This window comes from Pleurodeles waltl, chromosome 3_2 (assembly GCF_031143425.1).
Source record: "Pleurodeles waltl isolate 20211129_DDA chromosome 3_2, aPleWal1.hap1.20221129, whole genome shotgun sequence".
Taxonomy (NCBI): Eukaryota; Metazoa; Chordata; class Amphibia; order Caudata; family Salamandridae; genus Pleurodeles; species Pleurodeles waltl.
The window spans coordinates 44,662,783-44,685,772 of NC_090441.1; the positions used below are offsets into that span (position 1 = coordinate 44,662,783).

The 22,990-nt window shown below is 42.8% G+C and overlaps 1 protein-coding gene across 5 annotated transcripts in view; it reads right to left on the bottom strand.

Annotated features, from left to right (window-relative positions):
* The window catches only part of DTX2 (deltex E3 ubiquitin ligase 2), a 357,713-nt gene that overhangs the window by 152,993 nt on the left and 181,730 nt on the right, over window positions 1–22,990 (bottom strand). For all 5 annotated transcript variants that reach the window (XM_069226713.1, XM_069226715.1, XM_069226711.1 and 2 more), the window contains exon 4: window positions 14,331–14,389. In XM_069226713.1, the coding sequence (XP_069082814.1) occupies window positions 14,331–14,389 (59 nt within the window). The remainder of the gene's footprint in view (window positions 1–14,330; window positions 14,390–22,990) is intronic.

A 22,990-nucleotide genomic window follows, 5' to 3' on the forward strand; every position in this document is an offset into this window, starting at 1 on the left:
AAGAGTTGTATATCATATAGATCCGATATTAGTTCAGTTGTTATATAAGCATCCTCACTGGATATAATCACGACCTGATGTGGAGGGAGACTTCTGTTTTGAAGTCCCCCATGTAGGGAGGAAAAATGATTCTTCAATTTTAGATGACGAGTAAATTTAAATAAATCTACAAAGACTTCAACCTGATCACTGGCCTGCGTAAAGTTGGTTTGTAATTTACCTTCATTCATACAGGACAGTAAAGACATCCTCAATAAATTTGAAGACTTTCCTTGGTCTGATGATCTCCTATTCGTTACTATGGATGTGAATAGTTTATACACATGTATCCAAAAAACCTATGGTATACTAGCAGTTACTTTGTATCTCAACACCCGGACGGCTGACCATTATGCCCATAACCAGAAGCTTTTAGAAATGATTGACATCATCTTATCTAAGAACTACTTCCTGCATAATACTGAATGGTTCCAACAAATACAAGGGACCGCAATGGGTTCAAAATTTGCCCCTTCATATGCATGTCTGTTTATGGGCTGGTTTGAGAAAATGCATGCCTGGGGAAAAGATGCCTCCCCTTGGGCTGAATTTATTGTATTCTGGGGAAGGTATATTGATGATATCATTTTAATATGGAATGGGACCATTGAACAACTTACCTTGTATCATGCTTTCCTCAATGACAATCCTTATAATGTAAAACTCAGCTTACATCACAGTAAAGATACCACTGACTTCTTGGATATAAGATTTTTTATACAACACAATTGTATACAAAGTGTTCTGTATAGGAAATCCTCATCCTGTAATAGTCTTCTTCATGCGACCAGTGCGCACCCACTTTCTGTAATTAACAATATCCCTTTTGGTGAGACGACACGGGTGCGACGTAATTGTAGTACTGATGATAAATTCCTTGAACAAATCAAACATGTCCAATAGAGATTTATTAAAAGAGGCTATAGTAACAAGACTCTCGTCAAAGCAGAGCAACGAATTATGAGAACACTAAGGAAGGACACTCTGATTCCAAAATCTTGTAGGAACAAAAACTGCACTGAACATTTGTCTTTTGTGACTCAGTATACCGTTCACAGTCAGGATATTTACAAAATACTAAAACGTCACTGGCATTTGTTGACTGACCTGCCGGGACTTAAAGGGCTTCTCCCCAAAACACCTAAGATCACTTACCGCAGAGGGAGGACACTCAGGGATCAACTTTGCCCTAGTTATGTCTCTCTACCCAGTGCAACGACGTGGCTCCCTACAGAACCTTATGGTTTCTTCAAATGTCGTGAATGTAATGTTTGTGCCTTTGGTCTGGACAAATCCAAAACTTTTTGCTATAACAACACTGGGACACACACCATTAGAAGTTTTATTAATTGTAACACCAAATTTGTGATTTACATATTAGGGTGCACATGCAACAAAGTTTATGTGGGTAGTACCATACGACCTCTCAAACACACAATACAGGAACATATACGTGCCATCAAGAACAATGACAGCAGGTACCCTATGACATCGCATATGGCACTGGTTCACCCTCATGACAATTCGATCTGGTTTCAAGGGATAGACCACATCACAAAACATCCTAGAGGAGGGAATAGGGAACTACAATTGCGTAAAAGGGAGGCAGCTTGGATATGCCGCCTACGAGCAGTGGAGTTGGGCCATAACACTGATCACGAATTTCACTATTATTTATAATATGATACTATTAGTCCAATACATGTTGTGTTTTTTATGTATATTTTTGTAATGGATGTTCATCCAATACCTGTCTCGTGAGCTTATATAAGTCACAATTACGATTATTGAATGATATGCGCGAGACCCTTATCTATGTTGCATCTACAGTCACCCCTGTATGGCCGAAATCTTTTTATTTTGCCCATTGCTGCTTGATTTGTCAATAACCATTTACTTGACTTATTTATTAATCCGTTTTGTAAATAGGTTTATCCATTGATTATTTATAAGTTTGTATGATTACTATTTCTTATTATTCTTCCTTATGGTATTTGGAAACACTATTCATGTTATTTCACTTGGGCCAGCATTTGTCAAATATACACTTATTTGGCTATTATGCACTCCCTTTATTTGGGTCTTTACTATCCTGTTTTCTCCTCTTCTTTTTTCTTTTTACCTACTTTCTTCTTTTTCCCATTCTTCTACTCTCTCCAGTTTTCACTTGGTCGTAATTATAGTTGGTATCCGGTCTGTATCCTCTTGCTGCCTACTTACTACTAAGATGGCCGCCATTCTTAGTCCTTCTTTATTTTCTTCTCAGCGTTGCGTATGCTCGACATACGATGGTTGCCATATGCAGTCCATCGTTTGTGTTCATACTTGCTTCCCGGGCCCGTCTGGACTTCCGGGACTCGGCATCTTACTTTAAAAACACTGCAGCTGCCGCAGGGAATTCGTTTATACTCAGCGAAACGGGCGGCATACGGCCGGGCCCGTCTTTCGTTTGGTGCTTTCTTGTCAATATCCTCCGGCCTTGGATATAATTTCACCCTACGTGTTTCAACTTACTTTTTCAATTTGGTAAGAATTTTCAAGCTCTATCCACGAGCGGTATTATTTTTTTCTCTTTGGATTGGTGGATTTACTTATAGATCGTTCTCTAGGGGGCGCCTCGTGGGTCTTTTCTACGGGGTAACCTATTTGATAATTACTGGGGGGCACGCAATAAACTTCTTATAGTATGTTTATTTCCCGACTAATTATTGACACACAAACTTTAATTAGTTCCGTCAGACCCCCCCCTTCTTTTACAATTTCACTCGCCTTATGGGAGCTCATGATATTTTCAGTATCTTTGTCCCAATATACAGGATTGGTAGTTAGTGTCCTTGGTTACATGTACTAGTGTTTACAAATTTTGTAAAACATTTTTTTAACATTTTTCTATTTATTTTTTGGTTTCCCTATCAGGCTCACTACACAATTCTGTGCAATTGAACATCAAAAATATCAATAGTCTTTGTTCGACTGGATACTATTTAGGTATGTTGATTTTACTCTAGTAGCTCACACTGTCCTTAGACCACAATTTGAAGTTTGACACGGGGTACAGGGTTCTTTTCTTGAGTTTGTTACATTTCTTGTACACTTTTCCCTTTTGATGAATCTGCTTTTTCACTTTTTTTTCACGTTTTTTCACGTCTCTTCACGCTGTGTCTCCGGATTCTCTTCTTCCATCTTTTTTTCTCTGGACTCTTTTTCCTTGCCGGTTCCCTTGACCATTTACAATTGCGAAGATGAATATATCACCTACGTACCTCTTTTCCTTCTTTTTTGTAACATTGATGTATCTTTACACTATTTATTTTTCACATAATTTTTGCTCCGTTTGCTATATGTATGTGCTTATAATATTCTTTTATGTTAGTATGGTCTGTACTTTGTGTTATTATTATACCATTGTTGTATGTCACTTTCCAGCCCTATGGGAAAGGGCGAAACGCGTTGGCTGTGTCTTTTCAATGTACTCCATGTCACAACAAGTTTTCTGCGCCAATAAAGGTCTTCGGAAAGAAATCGACAGAAGTCTTGTACCATCATTATTATAGGAGTTTTGGACGCTTTCTGTTTACTGCATTCTACTTAGTGCCTTGGAGTGGTGCACTCCCTGTATGTCTTGTAACTTTGGGGTATTTCCGTTTGCTCCTTAGGCTCCTTTTTGTAGCAGGGGCCTTGGTGGAGTTGCACACCACAGATACTAGTAGTTATTATTCTCTTCATAGTGGTTTACTGGGCACTTATAGGGATTGATGTGTTGTCTCGGAGCCTGCTGCATTTTTTTTTATGGTATCAAGAATATTTGCTTAGCAAGCAGTCCTCTCAAATAAGTTGCAACGGCTGATAAATGTACCCTTAGTGAGGCAAAACACAGCTTACAATAAGTTAAGTGGGTGAGGCACCTAACTAGGACTGCTTTCTGACGAATGCTTTCCCAGAGCATGTTAACTAAGGAATCATACTAGATACCTTTTCCACTGGACAGCATAGCACATTCTAGATGGTCAGTGGGCTATCTACCTCCCGGATAATGAGTAGTGTTTCCTCAGGTAAGTGTAAAGGGCTAAATTCAGCTACCTCAGGAACCAAGCCATCAGCTGAAGTTCCCCTGGGATTGAATAGAGACCCACCCTTGCTGCACCAGCTTCCTTGTGCTTAGGGATTTGTATATACTACTGTTCTGATATTTTTACTAGGTCTGAAACCAGGACTGCCTAGGCCACCTAGTGGCTATTAAGATCAATGCCATGTTGGATGGTCTGAATTTCCTTAGAACTGCTGGAATTAGTGGTACCTGGGGAGAAGTGTATCCAAATATCCTGCACCAGCTTATCGACAGGGCATTTACCAGGAAATAGAGGTTGGAAGTGCCTGGATATGAAAGCAGCATTTTGCATTTTCTAATGTTGCGAAAAGATCTACTTGTGACATTCCCCAACCATAGAAGTCCGCATCTTGTAGACTATTTTAGCTCCCACTCATGACCGCAGCAAGTTTGTCTGCTTAACTCTTCTGCATGTTGATTTTCTATTCTTGAGACATGGTTTGCCATCAGTGTGATGTTAACGGTAATGGTATATTTTCAATTTCTTGAACTAGCTATGAGAGTAGGTGAGATAATTGTTTCACCCTGTCTGCTGAGGCAGAATATTGCTATCACATTGCCAGTTAGTATCAGTACTGACTTGTTCTGCACCTGGCTCTGGAAAGCTTTCAGTACTAGGAAAAGGGTTGTAAGTTACAAGCTGTTGATGTGCTTGGCTGATTCCTGTGTGGACCACAGTCCCCTTATTTTGAGGGTGCCCATGTAGGAGGAGTCTGTTATGAACTACTCGAAGGGTGCAGAGAATGGTCTCCCTTTTAGCATGCTCTCTGCATTTCACTATTTGATTTCCCTGCTGATCTTGGCTGGTACAATCAGTAGATCCTCTCGGTTTTTCGATTGATTGTGCCCACTGGTTGTTTAACCACTCCTGAACCGTTTTCATGTATAGTCTTGTGTTTAGAATGAGGTGAACGCAGGATGCCATCAGCACCAATAGCTTCATTACTGTTCTCACTGTCAGAGATGGTGATGCCTTTTAAATGTGATTCTGGTTAGCATTTCTTGTACCCTCCTTGGAGTCGTGTAGGCCACTGTTGTAGCTGTGTTCAGGTCCTCCTGCAATAAAGTGTTCTTTAGGTCTGGAATGGGAGATGATATTCCCCAATTCACTGAAATCTCCAGTTAGTGTAAAAGGGATACCACCCTTTTCAGGTGGCATTGACACCGTTTAATATGCCTGAACTGACCACCCAGTCATCTAGATAAGGGTAGATGAATATTATCTACCTTCTGAGATGCACTACTACTACTGCTAATGCCTTGGTAAAGACCAGTGCGATAATGTATCCCCTTCACCACAAACCTAAGCAATCTTCTGTGTGCCAGGAAAATGAAGATGGGAAAATAGATGTCCTCTAGATACTACAGATGACAGGATCCAGTGGCATAGCTTCTTGCCAGGTTGTCATTTGGAAGCACTGCATCTTTATAAACCTGTTTACAAATCTTAGATCTAGAATAGACTGCATAGTCAGGTCTTGTTTTGGAACTAGAAAATAAGCAGAATTCACTCCTCTGCGTCCTTCCTAAAGAGGAACAATATTCATGATATCCTTCTGCAGCAGTTCTTGCAATTCTGCTTGCAGGACTTGCAATTGTACTTTCTTGTACCCTTATTGTTTTGGTGGCTTTGTAGGCATTTTCTGTACAAAGGCTATACAACAGTAGTATCTTATTAGTTTAACACGGTTGTATGATGGAGCCACGTATGCCAGAACACATGCCTTAACAATGCGGTCGGATCCACGACTGCATCGTTTCCAGGCTTGCCTTTTCAACTAATTGAGTTGTAAAAGCATGCCTAGTAAAGGTATGTGTGGAAAAGCAAGCAAAACGGCATGCGTGGTTCTGTCATGCATCCCCTTGAGGCCCAAAACTACCCCAACCCCCACCAGCCATGAGCCCGAAAAACCCCCCCAGAAAAAAAGAAACCCTATCCCAACCCCAACCCCTCCCACCCCGTCCCTATAAACTAAAGTATCCTGACTCCTCCACCCACCCTGAAACCTAAAATAAAAGCTACCCTGACCTCCCACCCCTGCCCCATAAAACTAAACTACACCGACACCCCACCCGCCCTTAAAAAAAAAAAAAAAAAAAAACACACCCCCACCCTTAAAAAATAAACTACCCCAAACCCCTGAAGCAGCCCGAGCCCCCCAAAAAAGAAAAAAACCCTGACCCCCACCCCTAAAAACCAAACTACCCGACACCCCCACCTTCCCTGAGCCCTAAAACCTCCCAATAAACTATCCTGACCCCACCCACCCTAAGCCCCACCCCAAAAAAACACTATCCCGACTCCGCCACCCCACACCTAAAAACTAAATTACCCCAAACTCCCCACCCACCCTGAGCCCTAAAAATAAATAAAAAAATTATAATTAAACCTCCCACCCCTAAAACTAAACTAAAGTACTGAGACACCCTCCACCCACCCTAAGACCTAAATTCAACCTACCGACCAACCACTTACCTCACTGCGTCCTCTACTGATCCTTCCTCCTCCCGCCCTTCCTTAAACCTTCCCCAACTCCTTTAAAAATAAACTACCCCACCCCCCACTATAAGCCCTAAATAAAAGAAAATAACTAAACCCTCACCCCCCCCCCCAAAAAAATAGCCTGCATCCCACAAACCGACCCTTCACCCCTGCCCCAACCAAACTACTGCGTCCTCTCACATAGCTTTTTCTGTGCCTTAACCACGCATATGTGAAGTTCAGCACATGCTTGGTTAAGGCACAAAAAAAGCCATGCGTGGTTACGCTTGCGTGGGAAACGTCCACGCACTTAAGGACGCATTGTTAAGGACATTTCTCGTTTAACACCCATTTGTCTGTGGTAACGGACTAGCTGTTGTTTAAGAAGTCCTTTATTCCCCTCGCACATACAGGTGTTGTATTTGCTAGGTCAGGGGAGGAGACGCAAGACAGTGATTTAAACGAACCTGGGGGAGCCCCTGAAGGAGTTACACCTCTTGGTTTTTCTCTGCCTAGAAAAAGGGCTTTAACTGCAGTTGTTGCCCCTGGGTGGACTGTGAGAATTGACTACTCTGAGTCTGCCTTTAGGCCTGTGTACTGTAAGCTGGGCTCCCGTGGCATCTCCCATCATATGTAATTCCCTTTCTAAAAAAAGGCTGCAGACCAGTGAAGCCCCCATGGCCTTGTCGGTCTTGTTTGCCTTTTTCACTGTCTCCAGAGTTTGGTCCACCCCTGGACTGAAGAGGTAGTTTCCTGTTCTGGGCATATCCACAATATTCAACTGGGCCTCTGGTTTAAACCCTCGGATACACAGGTTTGCCTGCTTTCTCAGGGCTGTGTCAGTAGGGAGCTTTCTGCTTGCTGTGTCTCCTGAGTCCAAGGCCAACTTTAGGCAGGAGAGAGATTTCTTTTTTTTATATAAACCTTTTATTAACTTTTCTCCTTTGTTTACAACTGGGCTCCTAAGCCCTCCACAAGCAGAGCAAGCATCAGTATTCAAAGCAGCATAAGCCATCAATGTTAGTACATAGCATGTCTTGGATAGAGGCAATAATATAGGCAGCACTTACAGAGCCAGAGTCCTCCCCCATCCTCCCATTCGGCAAGGAGCATTATTCCAGTCATAAATTGTCCAGCTGGGGTCCAGCATAGATGTGAGTCGTCCATGGTCAATCTGAAATCGGCCACAAGAGAATCCCCCATGCCGCCGCCCATATTTTGTGATACTTCTTGGGGCACCCCCTTGCAATATAAATGGGTCGTTCCAACCCCATACGGAAATCCATACCTCAGGCCCACTGGAGTGGGCAATGCCCTTGCCTTCAACAATAGCATTGACCCTCTTACGATACTCCTCTAGAAGGTATGACATAAGGTCTTCAATGTCCTCCTCGTGCTGGAGTGCATGTCTATTTAGGAAAGTATTAGAGTAGGCTATCTGCCTTTGGTTGGCAGTCACGCTCTCCACTTTCCTACCCATTGCCGTCAATCTTTTGCTCACTTTGTCTGGTAGACGCCCATTGAATGCTGGTGACATGGCTTTTTTCCTTGCAGTGGAGACCTGTAACTCTGCTGCAACATGTCCTTGAGTAGACTGTGGGTCTTGTAAAGATGCCCTATACTTCCCATCTTTGAGCGGAATCACTGCCTGGGAAGCTGCTGGTTTTGAGAAGACAACTCTCCCTTGTTCGATTAGGCTTGCTAGCATGGGAAGGAGGAACTCATTTTTCTTGTCGATAGGCTCAGTGTTTTGAATAGAAAACATGTGTCCTCTTTCTCTTCCTGCATTTCAACCCATATAGTCATCTACCTTTTTGACCACTTTGAGGTAGGTGGAATATATTGTGATGTCTCCCTGCAGAGAAGCTACCTTGACAACTTTCCAAAGTGTCTTTCTCTTGTGTGTGGAAGCCTATGTCCTCCTAATAAGGCTGAGTGAAAGGATATTCTCTCTCCCTCATCTCAGCGTCCTGTTCCAATTCATGTTGTGCTTGTCCTTGCTCTTGTGTTTCGAGCTCCTGCCTGGGCTTCCTAAACCCCAATGTCTTAGGGTCCCTGCAAAGAGAAGAGTCTTTGAAAGTTTTCTTTTTGCTTATCAAGTTCTCAGTCTCTTCCTCCAGTGCCCTCTTTTTCTTTAAACAATGTCATAAATGTTCCTGTCCCCCTGGGACATCCTTTTGAAGGATCCTGTTTCTCCTTTCCCCTTCACACTCAATAGTCCTCAGAAGCTGAGGCAACTCTTCGGCAAATCTTTACCAATGCTCTTTCCTGCTCAGTAGTATGGGAAGTCTCTCTAGCTCCTCAAACTACAGGGTTTTTCAGTGTAAAGGGCCTGATTTTGTAGCCTTTGGTGTCTTATGTGGTAGCTTGAATGCCTTCTCTTTTCATATCTATAGGGGCTTTTAAATATGGGGCACTGTAGGCTTAGTATCTGGATTTTAAAGTGTTCCTAGACCTCTGGTAAAAATTCCTTGAGGTCTGAGTCTGTGTTCCCCTTGAGCAACCCTGACAACTTCTTTGGAGAAACCTACCTCCTCCACTGACGGAGCACCCCTTCTCCGCTTTCCTAACTTTTTCCAGGCATGTTAACAGTCGCCCAATGTGTTCGAAAGTATGCTGTCTCAGTGGACAAAAGTCTTGAGCTTAAACAGCAAAGATGCACAATTATTCTCTGACTTATGGTCCTTTGGGACACAGAACATGTGTAGCAGATGCTTGTTGAGGGCGAACTTGCTATGGCATTTCAGGAAAAATTTAAAGAGCTTGCTCATATCTAAAATGGTGCAGAAGAATCTGAATGATCTCACGCTGGCTAACTACCATTTTCCAACTATGGTAAACACCAACCCCTTACAAAACCCCAAAAAACTCACTACAGCCTTTATCTCAACCACTTTCTCAATTGCTTTGGGAGTCTCTTGAGGTCTTTTCGAGGGACTTAAATTCTTTGGGAGCTCTATTGATACATCTCTGTGCCCAATGGCAAAAAAAATAGAAGCTTAGATGGTTGGCAAGCGCAGGGGAATTTTGGAGCAATACCTTGAAGTAGTATTAAGGCTCCATCTATAATGATGCCTGCTCACAAAACACAAGTTTTCCAAAAAGAACGCTTGGAGACCCAACCACTACAAGGTAGAAATGTGGAAAGCATGTGAATCTAGAGATTTCACACTGTGAACGACCTACATTCCACAATGCACTATGGTGCAAAATAACTTTGTAAACAGACAAGGTAGGACTGTCCTTTCAGGTAGTATGACACTGCCAGGCAGGCCAGCTTGAAAGGGAGTGTGTGGAGTGGGCAATGATCAATAAAACCAGTCAAACACCAGTCATTCAAGCTGGCTTGAAAGGCTAGTCTAACATTGCAACAGGATATGATGGGGAAGCCTCAAATTAAACAATAGGCCACTGGAGCAAGTCTGCTAGTCTGACTCTAAACTGATTTCAATGAACAAATGAATGACATGACTTGTAGAGGCGCAATCTGTAGGCATCATAAGGAAGAGGCACATTGAAAAGAATTTAAAAAAACGAATAATCAAAAAGAATGCAGAGACAGGGGTTTTAATTCTACCATGAAAAGCAGCTAGGAGTTTGATGCCTTGGGAAACTGAAGGTTTTCTAGAGGTTCTCAGCAAAACGATGCAGTTGAACTACACAGCCCGAGGGAAGATTCCACTTAGAATGGTAATGCACAGTGTGTAATTTGAGCCGGTGGTTTCTGGTGCTCAGGGCGAGAACTTTATTTTCAACGCCGGAACTTCTGACACAGGGTGGCATTGTTTGAATAATTTTGTTATGAGCACAACAACAGCTGCTTAATAATTCCATACACATTAAACTGACTAAAATCTGCTTCCCTATGTTATAAGAATAGCTTGGGTGGAAGGTAATGGTCCTTCTTAATTTATATCAAAAGGTTAAATTGTCAGACTTGTAGAAGTATGACGGTTGGTGGTGCAAGCTGCAGTGGCCTCCCGACAAGGGCCCTGGCGCATTTTTACAAATTAAGCACTGGTAATGCACAGCAGAGATAGTAGTTAACGCCTACAATGGTCAGCACCCTTCAAAAAAGGAACATTTGCAGTCATGTTCTTTACCACTCAAACAGAATTTGGAAAGTATTCACCTGAATACCTTTTAATTACTACACATCCATCATCTAAAAACCACACTTACAAAGCAAACAATTCTGGTTTTGTATAGTGAAAACACTGTTATGCCAAGCTCCACTAATAAACATAGCACAGGTGTTAGCAGTAGTGCAAACTTACCCCAGCCACCAACCCACTCCTCCCACCCACCCAATGCAAACAAACTATACAGCATGTGCTTCACACCTCCTTCAAAGTATAGCCAGAAGTACATTAAAGCAAAGTGGGTAAACATATTACCATGATCTGAGCAAAGCAAAAGGTATGTTGGAAGTTCAGCGGCAGAGATAATAAAAGCTGCATAAATCAGCAGCCAAGCAAAGAAGCCATGGGCCTTGAGCAGTAAAAGAGTCAAACCTGAGTGCACAAGGCCAGCAAACCCTTTCTTGTTTACTGTGCGTAAATGAAGGTGCAATGATGGGGCAGTTAAATATAAACCAATTGAGCCCATACAGAAAGGGACGTCTTCCCATGTTTTATATCACCAGTACAGTAAAGTTGTGTGTAAATTTCATATACAGTAAGTGGGACTCACTATTCAGGATGGGAAGAATACTTTCCTGGTCATAGTACTTTCAATCTAGAACAGTTAGGGAACTTACAGAAGAAGACGACAATGGTCAGCGTTTTTGCATTGGCATGAAGAAGCTAACAAAAACAAACCTGAATCTCAGGTCCGTGGTATGAAACAGACTCAGGAGAAACTAGAACACCAAGGAAGCCAACTTCGAAACAGTCAGAGGCTGTGCTCCTACTGCTCGTCCTCCTCCCTAATTATTTCCTTATATCACTGAACCCCAAGATAAAGAAAAAGAAAGTGAAAACCCCAGGGAGGAGGATTTCCTGGATGCTTCACCCATGTTGGTCATATTCCTGGGACCAGGGATGCAATCAGAAACAGGGCAGCGGCAACACACAAGTAACTGATAGTAGAGTGCCAAACAGAAGCTCACGAATAGACAGACAAGACGCTGACAAGACACTAAAGTTTGCAGACTGTACTGACTGATGTGAATTAACTTTTGCATTTGGTGGTACAAATTGAAGTGAGGGACTGGTTGGATGAAAAGTTGAGTTGACTGACATAGGACCTTCAGGAATTATGGGAATTTAACACAGCAAATAATGTGTTGTTGAATACCGCTGCAAATGTAGTGGAGGCTGATTGAACTAAGATTTCAAACTGCAAACAGAACAAAGGTTCATCAAGAGAAGAGCCTGACACGAGCCCATTAGTGCCCATCTGAAGTATCACTTAATCACAAGTTCCTTTCTGCCTTCATTTACATTGAGTAAAAGTATGTAAATGCAGAACTGAATGTATGGATTTTAACATTACAATCTCCAACTGGCCAGGGGGCGAATATCTGGTCCATTAAAATGGCACTGTTGCCACTATTCTTACCTTTGAGGTTTGCTGGCTATTTTTCGTAAACATGAGTTCGATTTCTGTGAGCTAACCCAAGTGTATTTTTTCTTTGATAGTAGCCACCAGAAATATTGTTACTGAAGGAAAGAACTTTTACTTCTGACGGATACATTTCACTGTAGATTCCTCACATTAAGAAAGTCTCAAAGGAATACCCAATAAGAGGTGGAAATCAGTAGAGCCAATTAACTAAGAAATCTATGCAGTATAGACATGGCAAAGTACCCGTCACTGCTTGCTTAGGCTGAGAGGCAGTAATGTTTGGCAAAGTAAACAGGTGGTCACCAGGTAGATGACAGCCACTGGAATGCTTCTGGTGAGACCCTACGAATAAGCTATTTTCCTAGTGGAGTGGGTAAAAGCGTGCGAGTGTTTTTTCTGGCCAAGGAATAGAAGGTCTTGATACATAGGGTGACCCAATCTAAAATGGCCTTGCTTTTCGTGGCTCCAGCAAAGCCTACAAAGAGCTAGTCATCCACTGTTCTGTCGAGTGTCATCTATGTAGTATGAGACTACATGCCTGGGATAGACTCCCAAGTCTTCCCTCCTCCTTAAGGGAATGAGAGGGAGAAAAGAAAAGTCAGAAGGGTAACAGACTGGGCCACATCAATGTTTAAACCATCTTGGCAAGAAGGCTAAGCACTGCCGGTAACGTCTGTGAAGGGTTAGATGGAAGCAAGAGTTCTGGAGGTCCTAGGACACCAATCAATCCAGTGCATTCAAGGCCAACAGAACCTCTTTTTGAGAACACATCCTGAAAGTGTCCTGTTAGTGAGCAAGTTCAGAATGCAGAGGTCAAGAATGGGTCTCGGACTTCAGTCCTTCTTGGAGGCTAGGCAGTAAGGACAGTAGAATCCTGTGGCCTTTACTTCCAGAGGCACAACCTCTATGGTCCATTTGTTCAGCAGATCAAGGACCTCTTTCTCCAGAATCAAGGCAAAGGCCAGAGAGCACGTCCTGGCAGAAGGAGGATTGTCAAGAGGGAGGGACAGGAAGGGCAGGGCATGGGCTTTCTGGATAAACTGCATGGCACAACAGTCCGCCTTGATCAGCTTCCAATTAATGAAAATGTGGTGGAATGTGGTGGACCCTTCCTCCCTAAATTTTCCCAGACGTGACAGGATTGGTTCCAGTAGAGTTAGATTACAAGGGAGCAAAGGATTAGCAACCTCAGAGGTGAACTGTAAATGTTCTATTAAAATGTTAGACTTTGAGTCTTCAGTGGGTAAAGTCAATTTGAATGCTTCTGTAACAGACTTCTGTGGTAAAAGAGGAAAAGGATTGTCATCTTTGGGATCATCAACTTCTGACAGCTGTTATCTTTCTCAGACATGGTTAGCTCTTCAGATTCGGATCTGAATAATTCCTCCACCCAGGCAAATTTCTGGGCCCTAGACAGGAACATTTCATCGAGGTCAGATCTGGCCTTCTCATGTGCCACCTGAATAATATGAGCCACCTCTGAAGGTGGCGCAGGTAACGACTCCCAACTGAGTGCTGTCACATTAATACAATGACCCTCACCATTGTCAATGTCTTATTAACAACTTATTCATGGAAGGTAAATATAAACATTTTAATTCCTATCAGTGTGCATTGTTAACTGCACATTGAAGAAAACAGCTTTTTCAAGCAAAGTATCCCAGAACAACAACATAAAATAAAAAAATACATAACACATAACGTGTAGTATGGTCCTAAACTGCCATCGCAGGATTCTGGTGACATTCACAAACCACTTGGCCTTTGGCCTTGGTGGTTTATGTCACCAGAGCTCCTTGATGGAAGTATATGTCCATATTATACATTTGCCTCTCATGTATGATATAGTTTTCAGACTAGTTTTGAATGTACAGCTCTCCCAAAGCACCCATGAAAGGTTCTCCCACCATCCTCAAAAGTAGGTCACTTCAGACTGTTCAGCTAAGATACTCCAAAGGATTTGGCTCTCACAATATGCACTTGGACCTGTGTGGGAAGAAAAGGAAGCACTCTGTCGCAATAATATGTCATGCTTCACTTGGAAACTATTGCAAGACTCCACCACACACCATAATATTAGAAGAGTGTGAAATAAAAAGCATATTTTCTGAGGAAACATTTAGATCTTCTTACCTGCCAATGCTTGCTTGATCTTACTATGTCTCTGCATCTGTATAGGTAAGGTCTGTGCACTGGAAAGAAAGAAAAATGAGAACATGAATTGTGCTTCAATGTCATAAAATTAGGGCCATGAAAGAAAACATTTGTCACTGTGAACTTAAAAATCCTACAAGAAGACCACCTTTCTATAGGCATTGGTTTAGAAGGAGGGTAATTATTAGTTAAATATGTCTGATCTTCCATTTAAGGTACTCTGGTTACCAATTTGTGACCACACTCCCACCATGTGAACTCAAGTTCACAAAGTCACCCTTTGCAGATGTGTTCTCTCCTGGTGCAACCTAGTCCACTCCACACTACACTCTCCGATCTGGAATACAGCCGGTTGGCAACAGGGTAATTAGTGATAAATAATTCCCTTACTATTTCATCAAGGTCTTCTCTGTTCACATCAAATGAGACTATCCATATTTTTGGGCCAGGAGATGGTGGTAAGCTAAGCCAATGCCAGAACCTAAGCCGACAGTTTGTAATGAAAGGTCTGATCAAAACAATTACAGCCTCTTTAAATAAACATTTATACAGAATCTGCTTCATTGTATCTCACCATCACAATAGGAACTACAGGAATCTTGAAGTTTGGGAGGAAATGCATCTTTTTCCTTGATCACTCCAAAGTTGGCTCACCCACAATTGCCACAATTTAACATGCTTATAAATCCCCAGTATATTTCACGAGGGGCACAAGGGACTTGTAAGAAAGCGTCCCTCGTGGACTGCAGCATTTATGAAGCCACCACGAATGTGACAAAGCAAGGCTCCCAGCCTGCCACTTCTTGCTCACAGGGCAGTTTTCCAATTACTACCTTGACTGTTAAGTTGAAGGAATCAGCGCACAAAATGCAGGAACAGTAGTAACTTCCAGCATGTCACCAACAAGGGGCACTACAATCCAGTCTAAGCAACAGCTCCAACTGACCAGGAGGTGACCATTCTAATGGCACCCAGGTAGTCAGCTGGAACCACATAGCAAAGATTCCATGGGAGGCATAGATTACAACATCAATGTTGCCATTTAAACTAATGACAAAGTCCAGATATTTGTTTTTAATATATGCAAATCACCCCTAAGGTAGGCCTATCAAGCTCTAAGGCAAGGTGCTGTGTAATAAAAAGTAGGACATGTGTTTTTATATATTGTAACAGTAAAAAACCCAAGGCTCGTAGCCCTATAGGCAAGTACAAGGTTACAAGCTGACAATTCAGCTGAACTTCAAAGTGGGACAACTAAAGTTGGCATTTCAAGGTATCAAAAGAATTGTTACATTAAACCCCACATTGAATTTAATGTAACTTAAGAAAATGACAGCTTTAGAAATTTGCCATTCTGCTGCCTAAGCTTTCCAGTGAACATTTATGGTTGCTGACCATGAGACAGCTTCTGCCCTCTGAGGGGGAGGTGCAAACAACTCAAGAAGGAATACAAAGGGCATGCCATTAGAAGAGGTGTTACTTCTCCCTGGAAGGAAGTTCAAATAGGCTGTGAGCCCAAAAGGCAAGCTTTAAAGGGGAAGCTACCTTTGAAGGGCAAGTGGTGGACACACACAAGGAGGGCTGTTCTTTTGTTCTGATGGACAGGTAAAAGTCGGGCCAGGGTGGGGAGAAGACCTGCCAATCCATTTTTCCTCCAATTAGCCATACCTCTATGGTGGGCTGCCAAGGTCCACACACCAAGAGAAGGGTTCTGCCATTTTGGGAGTGGCCAGAATAAAAGATAAAGATAATAATAAGACTATGCCCTGGTGTAGCACATTGTGGCAATGTGCTTGCAGCAGCTTACCTCTCGATTGATGTGTAGGGGCACAGTGGCAAATAATTAAAACACTGAGGTAGAAATGTCTGTGTTTAAACGAGATAGATTGTTATGCCACACGTAATCTTAATACCGGACATATAAACCTCATGGTGGTTACATTGCGTTTTGTTACATTAGTAGCATAGTTAGACGAAGTCAGAAGGAGACATGGCTTTTGACAGAAAGAATTACAATTGCAGGGTAAAAAAAATTGTCAGTTGCACGCTCCTATTCTTCCCATGACTGGAACTGTTTTCACATTAAATGTCAGGCTAAGCTGGTTGCTTCTATTTCCATGGTTTATGCTGAACACTTCTGTTGTCTTAAAACGATCAAAGATGTGAAATGGGCCTTTTGGAATTAAGTTATTTTGCCAAACTGAAAAAAAACAATGTTTTATAGCGGGTGACTGAATGCCATGATAAGGACACGGGTCGTTTAGTGACAAAATTTCGTTTTGGAGTAAAAACAGGACTTACATGAAAATGTTGCTAAGTCTGTACCTCTTCATATGGAGCCACACAACTAACATAACACTAAAGGGGGGAGATTACCAGCATGCATACTTATACAATGTCTCTGTGTCTACACTCCTCGGCCTCACTTTTGTATGGGTGCTACTTTCATCTGAAACTTTTTTTTTTAAGACATTAGATTGTCTCTCATGCATTATGAGGTCACTGCATTATTCGTGGAAGGTAATCTGGTGTAAAATGAAAAAAAAAAAAAAAAAAAAAAGAGCAGTTTCAGATGATCTCAATACACAGCCGAAATTTTATATATTATGCTTCATGGAATGCAGGCTGAACCCATACTCCCAATACATCATCGACTCCCAAGTACATCAATACTATGTCATCACATATAAAAATAGAAAGGAAAAACAAGGTTCTTTAAAGAATCCATCAACTACAAATGAACTTAGATTGGGTACCTGGGAAAATGTTTTTGATGATGGCACACTCATTCCGTTTCAGGACGTCATGGACACTTATGGTCTGGGGGCAGGTCCTTTTCTGACATACCACACCATACAACACATAATTCACAACACATGAGGTCTACGTGAGGCAAACCCACCCCAATCACCGACACTACACACACTCCTGCCTGGTGGCAGAACAAAACATGGATTTTCGGTCTTGTACAAAGCACTGTCCTCTATTCACTTGAGGATAACTGAAGGAGCGCGAACTAGGTGGGACAATGTCTTCCTGTAACGATTGATGGACAAGCGCTGATCCCTGGTGCTTCAACATGTGAAACAGGTCTCCCACAATCTATGTTTTTGTTTCACACAGTTCAAGTATCCCTCATCAGGCCTACATGACACCACAACGTAATAAACACACATTCTCTGCAACGTCCCCAGAATGCCATCGATGTAGGGAGCCCAGGGCTGGATTCTACCACATGGTCTGGGAGTGCCTAGTGTTACTGAGAACCTGTGAGGAGATTACAGGTTTTAGCAATTGGGTTTCTGGTTGGTTGGCTGAGCTATGCACCCTGTCCAAACAGGATCCACAATCCTAGTTAGGTTAAGTCACAAACACACCCATAATTATCCTGTGCTCACCTTCTGGTAGCCTGGCCCAAAGCAGGCAGGCTTAACTTAGGAGGCAATTTGTAAGGTATTTGTGCAACACTTTAAATCAGTAGAATAGTGAAAACACCACACCTAAAAAATAAAAAATAAAAAAAAATAAAAAAACACACACACACTTGGTTAGAAGAAATTACTTGATTTAGTAAATAAAACAAGACCAAAATGACGAAAATACAATAAGTTCAACTTGAGATGTGCATTTTTAAATAATGAACTACTATTAAGTAGCACTTAGAAACAAGAAGCAACAACAGGGGTTATCTGGTCATGACTGATCGGGACAAAAACAAAAGTTCAGGCCGACCGTGACGGAGCGCATGCAAGCTACAGGGACCCAGTTGGGCCTGCTGAGCTAAAATACTTTAACGCTGGTTGCGTCAATGTCAAAAATGCGGGGAGCAGGCGGAAACGATGTGTCATGTTGATCTCAGTGGCCTCGATCTTTCTGACGCAGTAGCAAAGATGCATGGATTTTCTCACACAACAGTGGCCTTCAAGGAAGGCAGGAGCCCTCTCCATTCAAAAGGAACCAGAGCTATTGGGTAGTAACTCTCATGGTTGTCTGCTGCAATAACTTACTGGACAACATCGGGGAATACCTGCTCTGAAGACACCAGATGACATCTAACAGTTCCAATGCTGGCTCCAGTACTCCTCAGAGCCTCTACACTCTGCCAATTGATGGTGACCTGCTGCCTACACTTCCTCGTGTTGCTAGGCATGAGGGACCTCTGTACCATCTCTGTCACCCAGGGACACTAGGGTAACTACCTCTACTCTGTCCCTCACACTATCTGGGAGACACTCCTACCCAAGCACTACACTAGCCGACCCCAGTGACTGCCCACTGGGTGGGGGGGGGGGGGAAGGGAGTGGAGACTGTGCCCGCTTGGGACACTTGGCATACCCCTTGAAGTGCCCTTCCTGTTGGCACGCATAGCACTTAGGGGGCTTCCTTCCCTGAAGCCCTACTAACAGGGAACAATCTTTTCCTTCTGAGCAGGAGGATGGGAATCCTGACCCGGGGAACTAGTTTGGGGCCTTTCACAGAACTCCTTACTTTTATGTTTGTCCTCCCCCTTCCTTCTGCTGATAGGGATCCTGCCCTCCCTTGTGGTGATCCTCCCAGATACCTTCTTGTAGACCCTGGTGCTGACCAACAATCCGTCTCCTGAGCAAGCTCTCTGGGGTCAGAGAGCTTACTACTGTCGCGTGGGCTCTCATTATCCTAAATGAGTGTCGTTCACGGTGTGGGGGACTGAGTCGGACCCACTTGGAAGGACCTCTGTCACCCTAAACCCGGTTTTGCTCTGGCTAACTAGCAGTGCCTCATTTCTCCCAAGAGGCAGAGATGATTGGGCAGCCGAGCGCATGACATCTTGGGAACTTCTCAGGGAAGTCGTGGTCACTCAGATCCAAACCAACTCTCTCATTTACATTATGATCCCATATACAAATGACAAAGGCAGTATACGTTTTATATATATTGTTTTAATAAAACAACTGCATTTTAGATAATAAGGCGTGAGCCGCAATAACCAGAACCATACAACACAGTAGGATTGAAATAGTCACGAGGAGAGTGAAACAGAAGAACAACGCTATCATGGTGTTTAACAATTTCTACTCTCTCTCAGCTAGTTCTATTTCGAGCACAGCATGTTAAGCTTCTAACTTGCCTTTCTGAATCCCTGGGGAGACATCAGCCCTCATACCTGAACAAAGGTCTGTGATCTGGTTCAGAATCTGCAACGAGGCAGTCAGCGTCTAGTTGTGGTTCCCTGGTCGGAATCTCCCCCTTGCGTGTATTGGGACAAGGAAGTGTTTTTATAACTAACATGCCAGCGTGATCACAAAATGTCCCTACGCAGGAATGCCAAAGACTAAACTCCTACCACATCTATCGGCAATGTACCAGACTTTATCCTTGACTGAAGCACAGAGTGAACAGGAATGTGTTATGGAGAACTCCAGTGCTGAAGTAGGCTAAACAGTGTGATATAAAAAATAAAACAAGACCGTAGAACTGGCTATTTGAAAAATAACAGTACGAAGCCGAACAAAAGCATCTAGAGCAAAGTGCACAAAGGCTCTAAGCTGCGAGCAAAGGAATAAAATACATCCAGGGCAAAATGCACAAAGGCCTAAAGCCTGAAGCTAATGCGCAAAGGATACGTAAAACTGACCACACTACACCCTCCCCTGGTCGGTAGCTAGTGGTTCCAATAACATAAAAGTATGCCCCAGATAAAAATAATACAGATATTTCGACAAGGTCAGAGGACAACAAAGTCATAAATTTGGGAAGCATGTGACGATAAAACCAAATCCAACATAATGCCAATTTGTATGTCATCAAAAAATAATCCAATTGTCAGACAGAAGCAATAGAAAGCAGCAGTTCCTCCACCTCGATCTATGTCAATATCGGAAGATCCACACCAAAAAGTATCATGGAGCAGGTGCGTTCCAAAGCCCCAAAACCATCCAGGGCGGCACCCCGTGCAGGGCCTATGAATGAGACAACACCATCTTCCTCCAGGAAGGGAATCTCATAAACTGGCTTACGAAGCAAACGCAACCGTAGTGCACAAGTCCGTGAATGAGCCCTAATCGGGAACATCAACAAATCAGTATCGACCACTGAGGGGCGCTGCAGTGAGAGACAGAGAGCCAGTGCATGTTCAAACGAGCACCAAAGGCACCGAAACACGGGTTGCACACAATCCAAAACTGGCCGGAATGTCAGAGACCAGTCACAAATGCTGCATCATGCGTTCACGACACAGCTGCGCTGATGGGAGCGCCAATATGGGATCTCGTCGCGGCGGGACAGCCATTACGGAAGAACAGCAGCAACAACAAAACCCCAGCCAATAAAGCCAAAGTAATCGGGAAACCCCCAAAAACGCTTCCGAAAATAGAGTGAATAGCCGAAGGTATTAAACCGAATATTGAAGAGAAGGTGTGAGCAAAGCCAACACCAACGGCTTTGAAAAAATATGCAATTCCAGCTGTGCTGGACGCATTAAATATACATCCCACGAGTTCACCAAAGTGACTCGGAAAGTTAGTATTCAAAAGGGACTGTATCTCCGCAGATGACCTTGCCACTTGAAGTGCGTAGGTCTCGCTAGCAGATGTAAGGACCACATGCTTTTGAAACAATAGAGCCTTTAGTCAACTCAACTTGTCGAAATTTACCTTGGCAGTAGCAATATATGAGGCCAGATGTCCGCTACCTCCCTAATTTGAGTGGGGGGAAACAACACATTCTCGCAGCACATAACGGCCTTGGTGACAACGACAACGTAAACTATTCCGGCATGCATGCCACAACAGCGCTCACTGTTAAGAATAACGTAACTGCCGTTAGAAAGCACCTGGAAAGTGTTTTTAATTACTGGGACTGGAACTCCCTTCAGATAACAAGCTAAGTTAGCAATCGAGGCATTACATGCCCCGTGCAAGGACAGCTGTTTACAAACCATGGAATGGCTGACAGAAGTTTCGCATTCGCTACCGCTAAGAAAAACCTCCCTCAAACCATTAATACATCTGTACAGAAAGGGAAGTTCCCACACCTCGTGTATGTAACTGTCTCCCAACCGTTCATATCTACCCACCGGAATGTGCTTTAAACAAGAAGTAAATTGCAGAGTGGAGATAGGCAAATTAATAACCCCATGAATCAACCACTCAGCTGACGGAATCTCAGCAACCGTAAAAGGCAGTTTCTCCAATTTTTCAATATTTAACATAACATGTCGCTTCCTTTTTAGCCATCAGCTGTTGTTGACGAGTCAAATTAAAAGAAATAAATATCTCCCTGACACGAATGTGCTGCCATGGAACGCGACCTGCCTTCAAGGTCTGTAGAGTCCAACCCAGCTGCATGATGGACCGTGTCTGACTCTGCCCATGATATAAAGAAGACATATCCGATTTAATAATGTCTATAGCAGAGGAAACGATGTTGTCAATTGTATAAACACGGTCTGAAAGGGTATGTATCCCATTATCCACAACAGACAAAGCCTGTATCAGATTTTCCTGATCAATTGGTCTTAAACGGGCCGCTGCCTCTTTTTGTGAAAGCTTCCAAATCTCATTATATACTTCATATAGAAAACGCCTCTTCCGCGGCATTCGTGGTCCTGACAAAAAATCTTGTAAGTCAGTATCATTAGACAGTAACGTGAGATGTGACTTAACTGCATCCAGCGTGGATGACTTCAACCATTGCTGACAAAGCTTCCCCACGCTGTCTGTAGTAATGATATCAGCATGTTCTGGTGATATATAGCGATGGTCTGCCCTACTAGTCCTGAACCCACCCTGAAGAGGTGACAAAACGCTGATGACACCCATTAGTGTCTATGGGCCATAACAACCACCCGCCCGGATGCATCAATGAAGTATTAAGCGTACCATTCTGGACCCAGTGTGTAAACTCACTAAACGTGGCATTAATATATCGCTGCCAATTGTTCAATTTGGAAGGGACAGGTATACCAGGCAAATTCAAATTCCCAATCGTTGCTAAGCCCAAACAGCTAGTCTGTTGCACAGTGTCATTGAGGAAAATCATTTGGACAGGAATAATACATGCCCTAAATAAAGTGTCCCTGCCTCGCATGTGCCAATTTTTCGTTCCCCAGACACTTTTCAAGTCAACAGTCTTGGACCAATATTCATACCCCTCAATCGAAAGTTTAGATACAAACAAATTTGAATACAGTAATTTAGTATCGGTCAATAACATTTGCTTATTAGTAGACGGAGTAACTTTAAAATAATAAGACTTGGCATTCTGTTGATTATGCCCAGAAAAATATGCAAATTTATCATAATACGTTTTAGAACTCTCCTGTGGAGGAGTCGGGCAATGTTCCCATTGCATATACTCAAATATCGACTTAGGGCTACTAGCTTTATGAATAAAGTGGTGTCCATATTAATTGTAGCAAAACATGTCACCATGATTATCTCTAAATGGGTAAGCATCTTCATCGTCATAGACAGTATAATATTGCAATTCAGTCAGCATAGAATCTACCGCCTTCACAGCCCAATCATCAGAAACAATGCCTGGTATAACGATATCATTCATTGATAACTTGAGAACATACGGTATTTGAATCAATTCAGTGGGACTATATATATCAAACATCACTTTATCCCACACAATCCCATCCGGAATCGGTACTG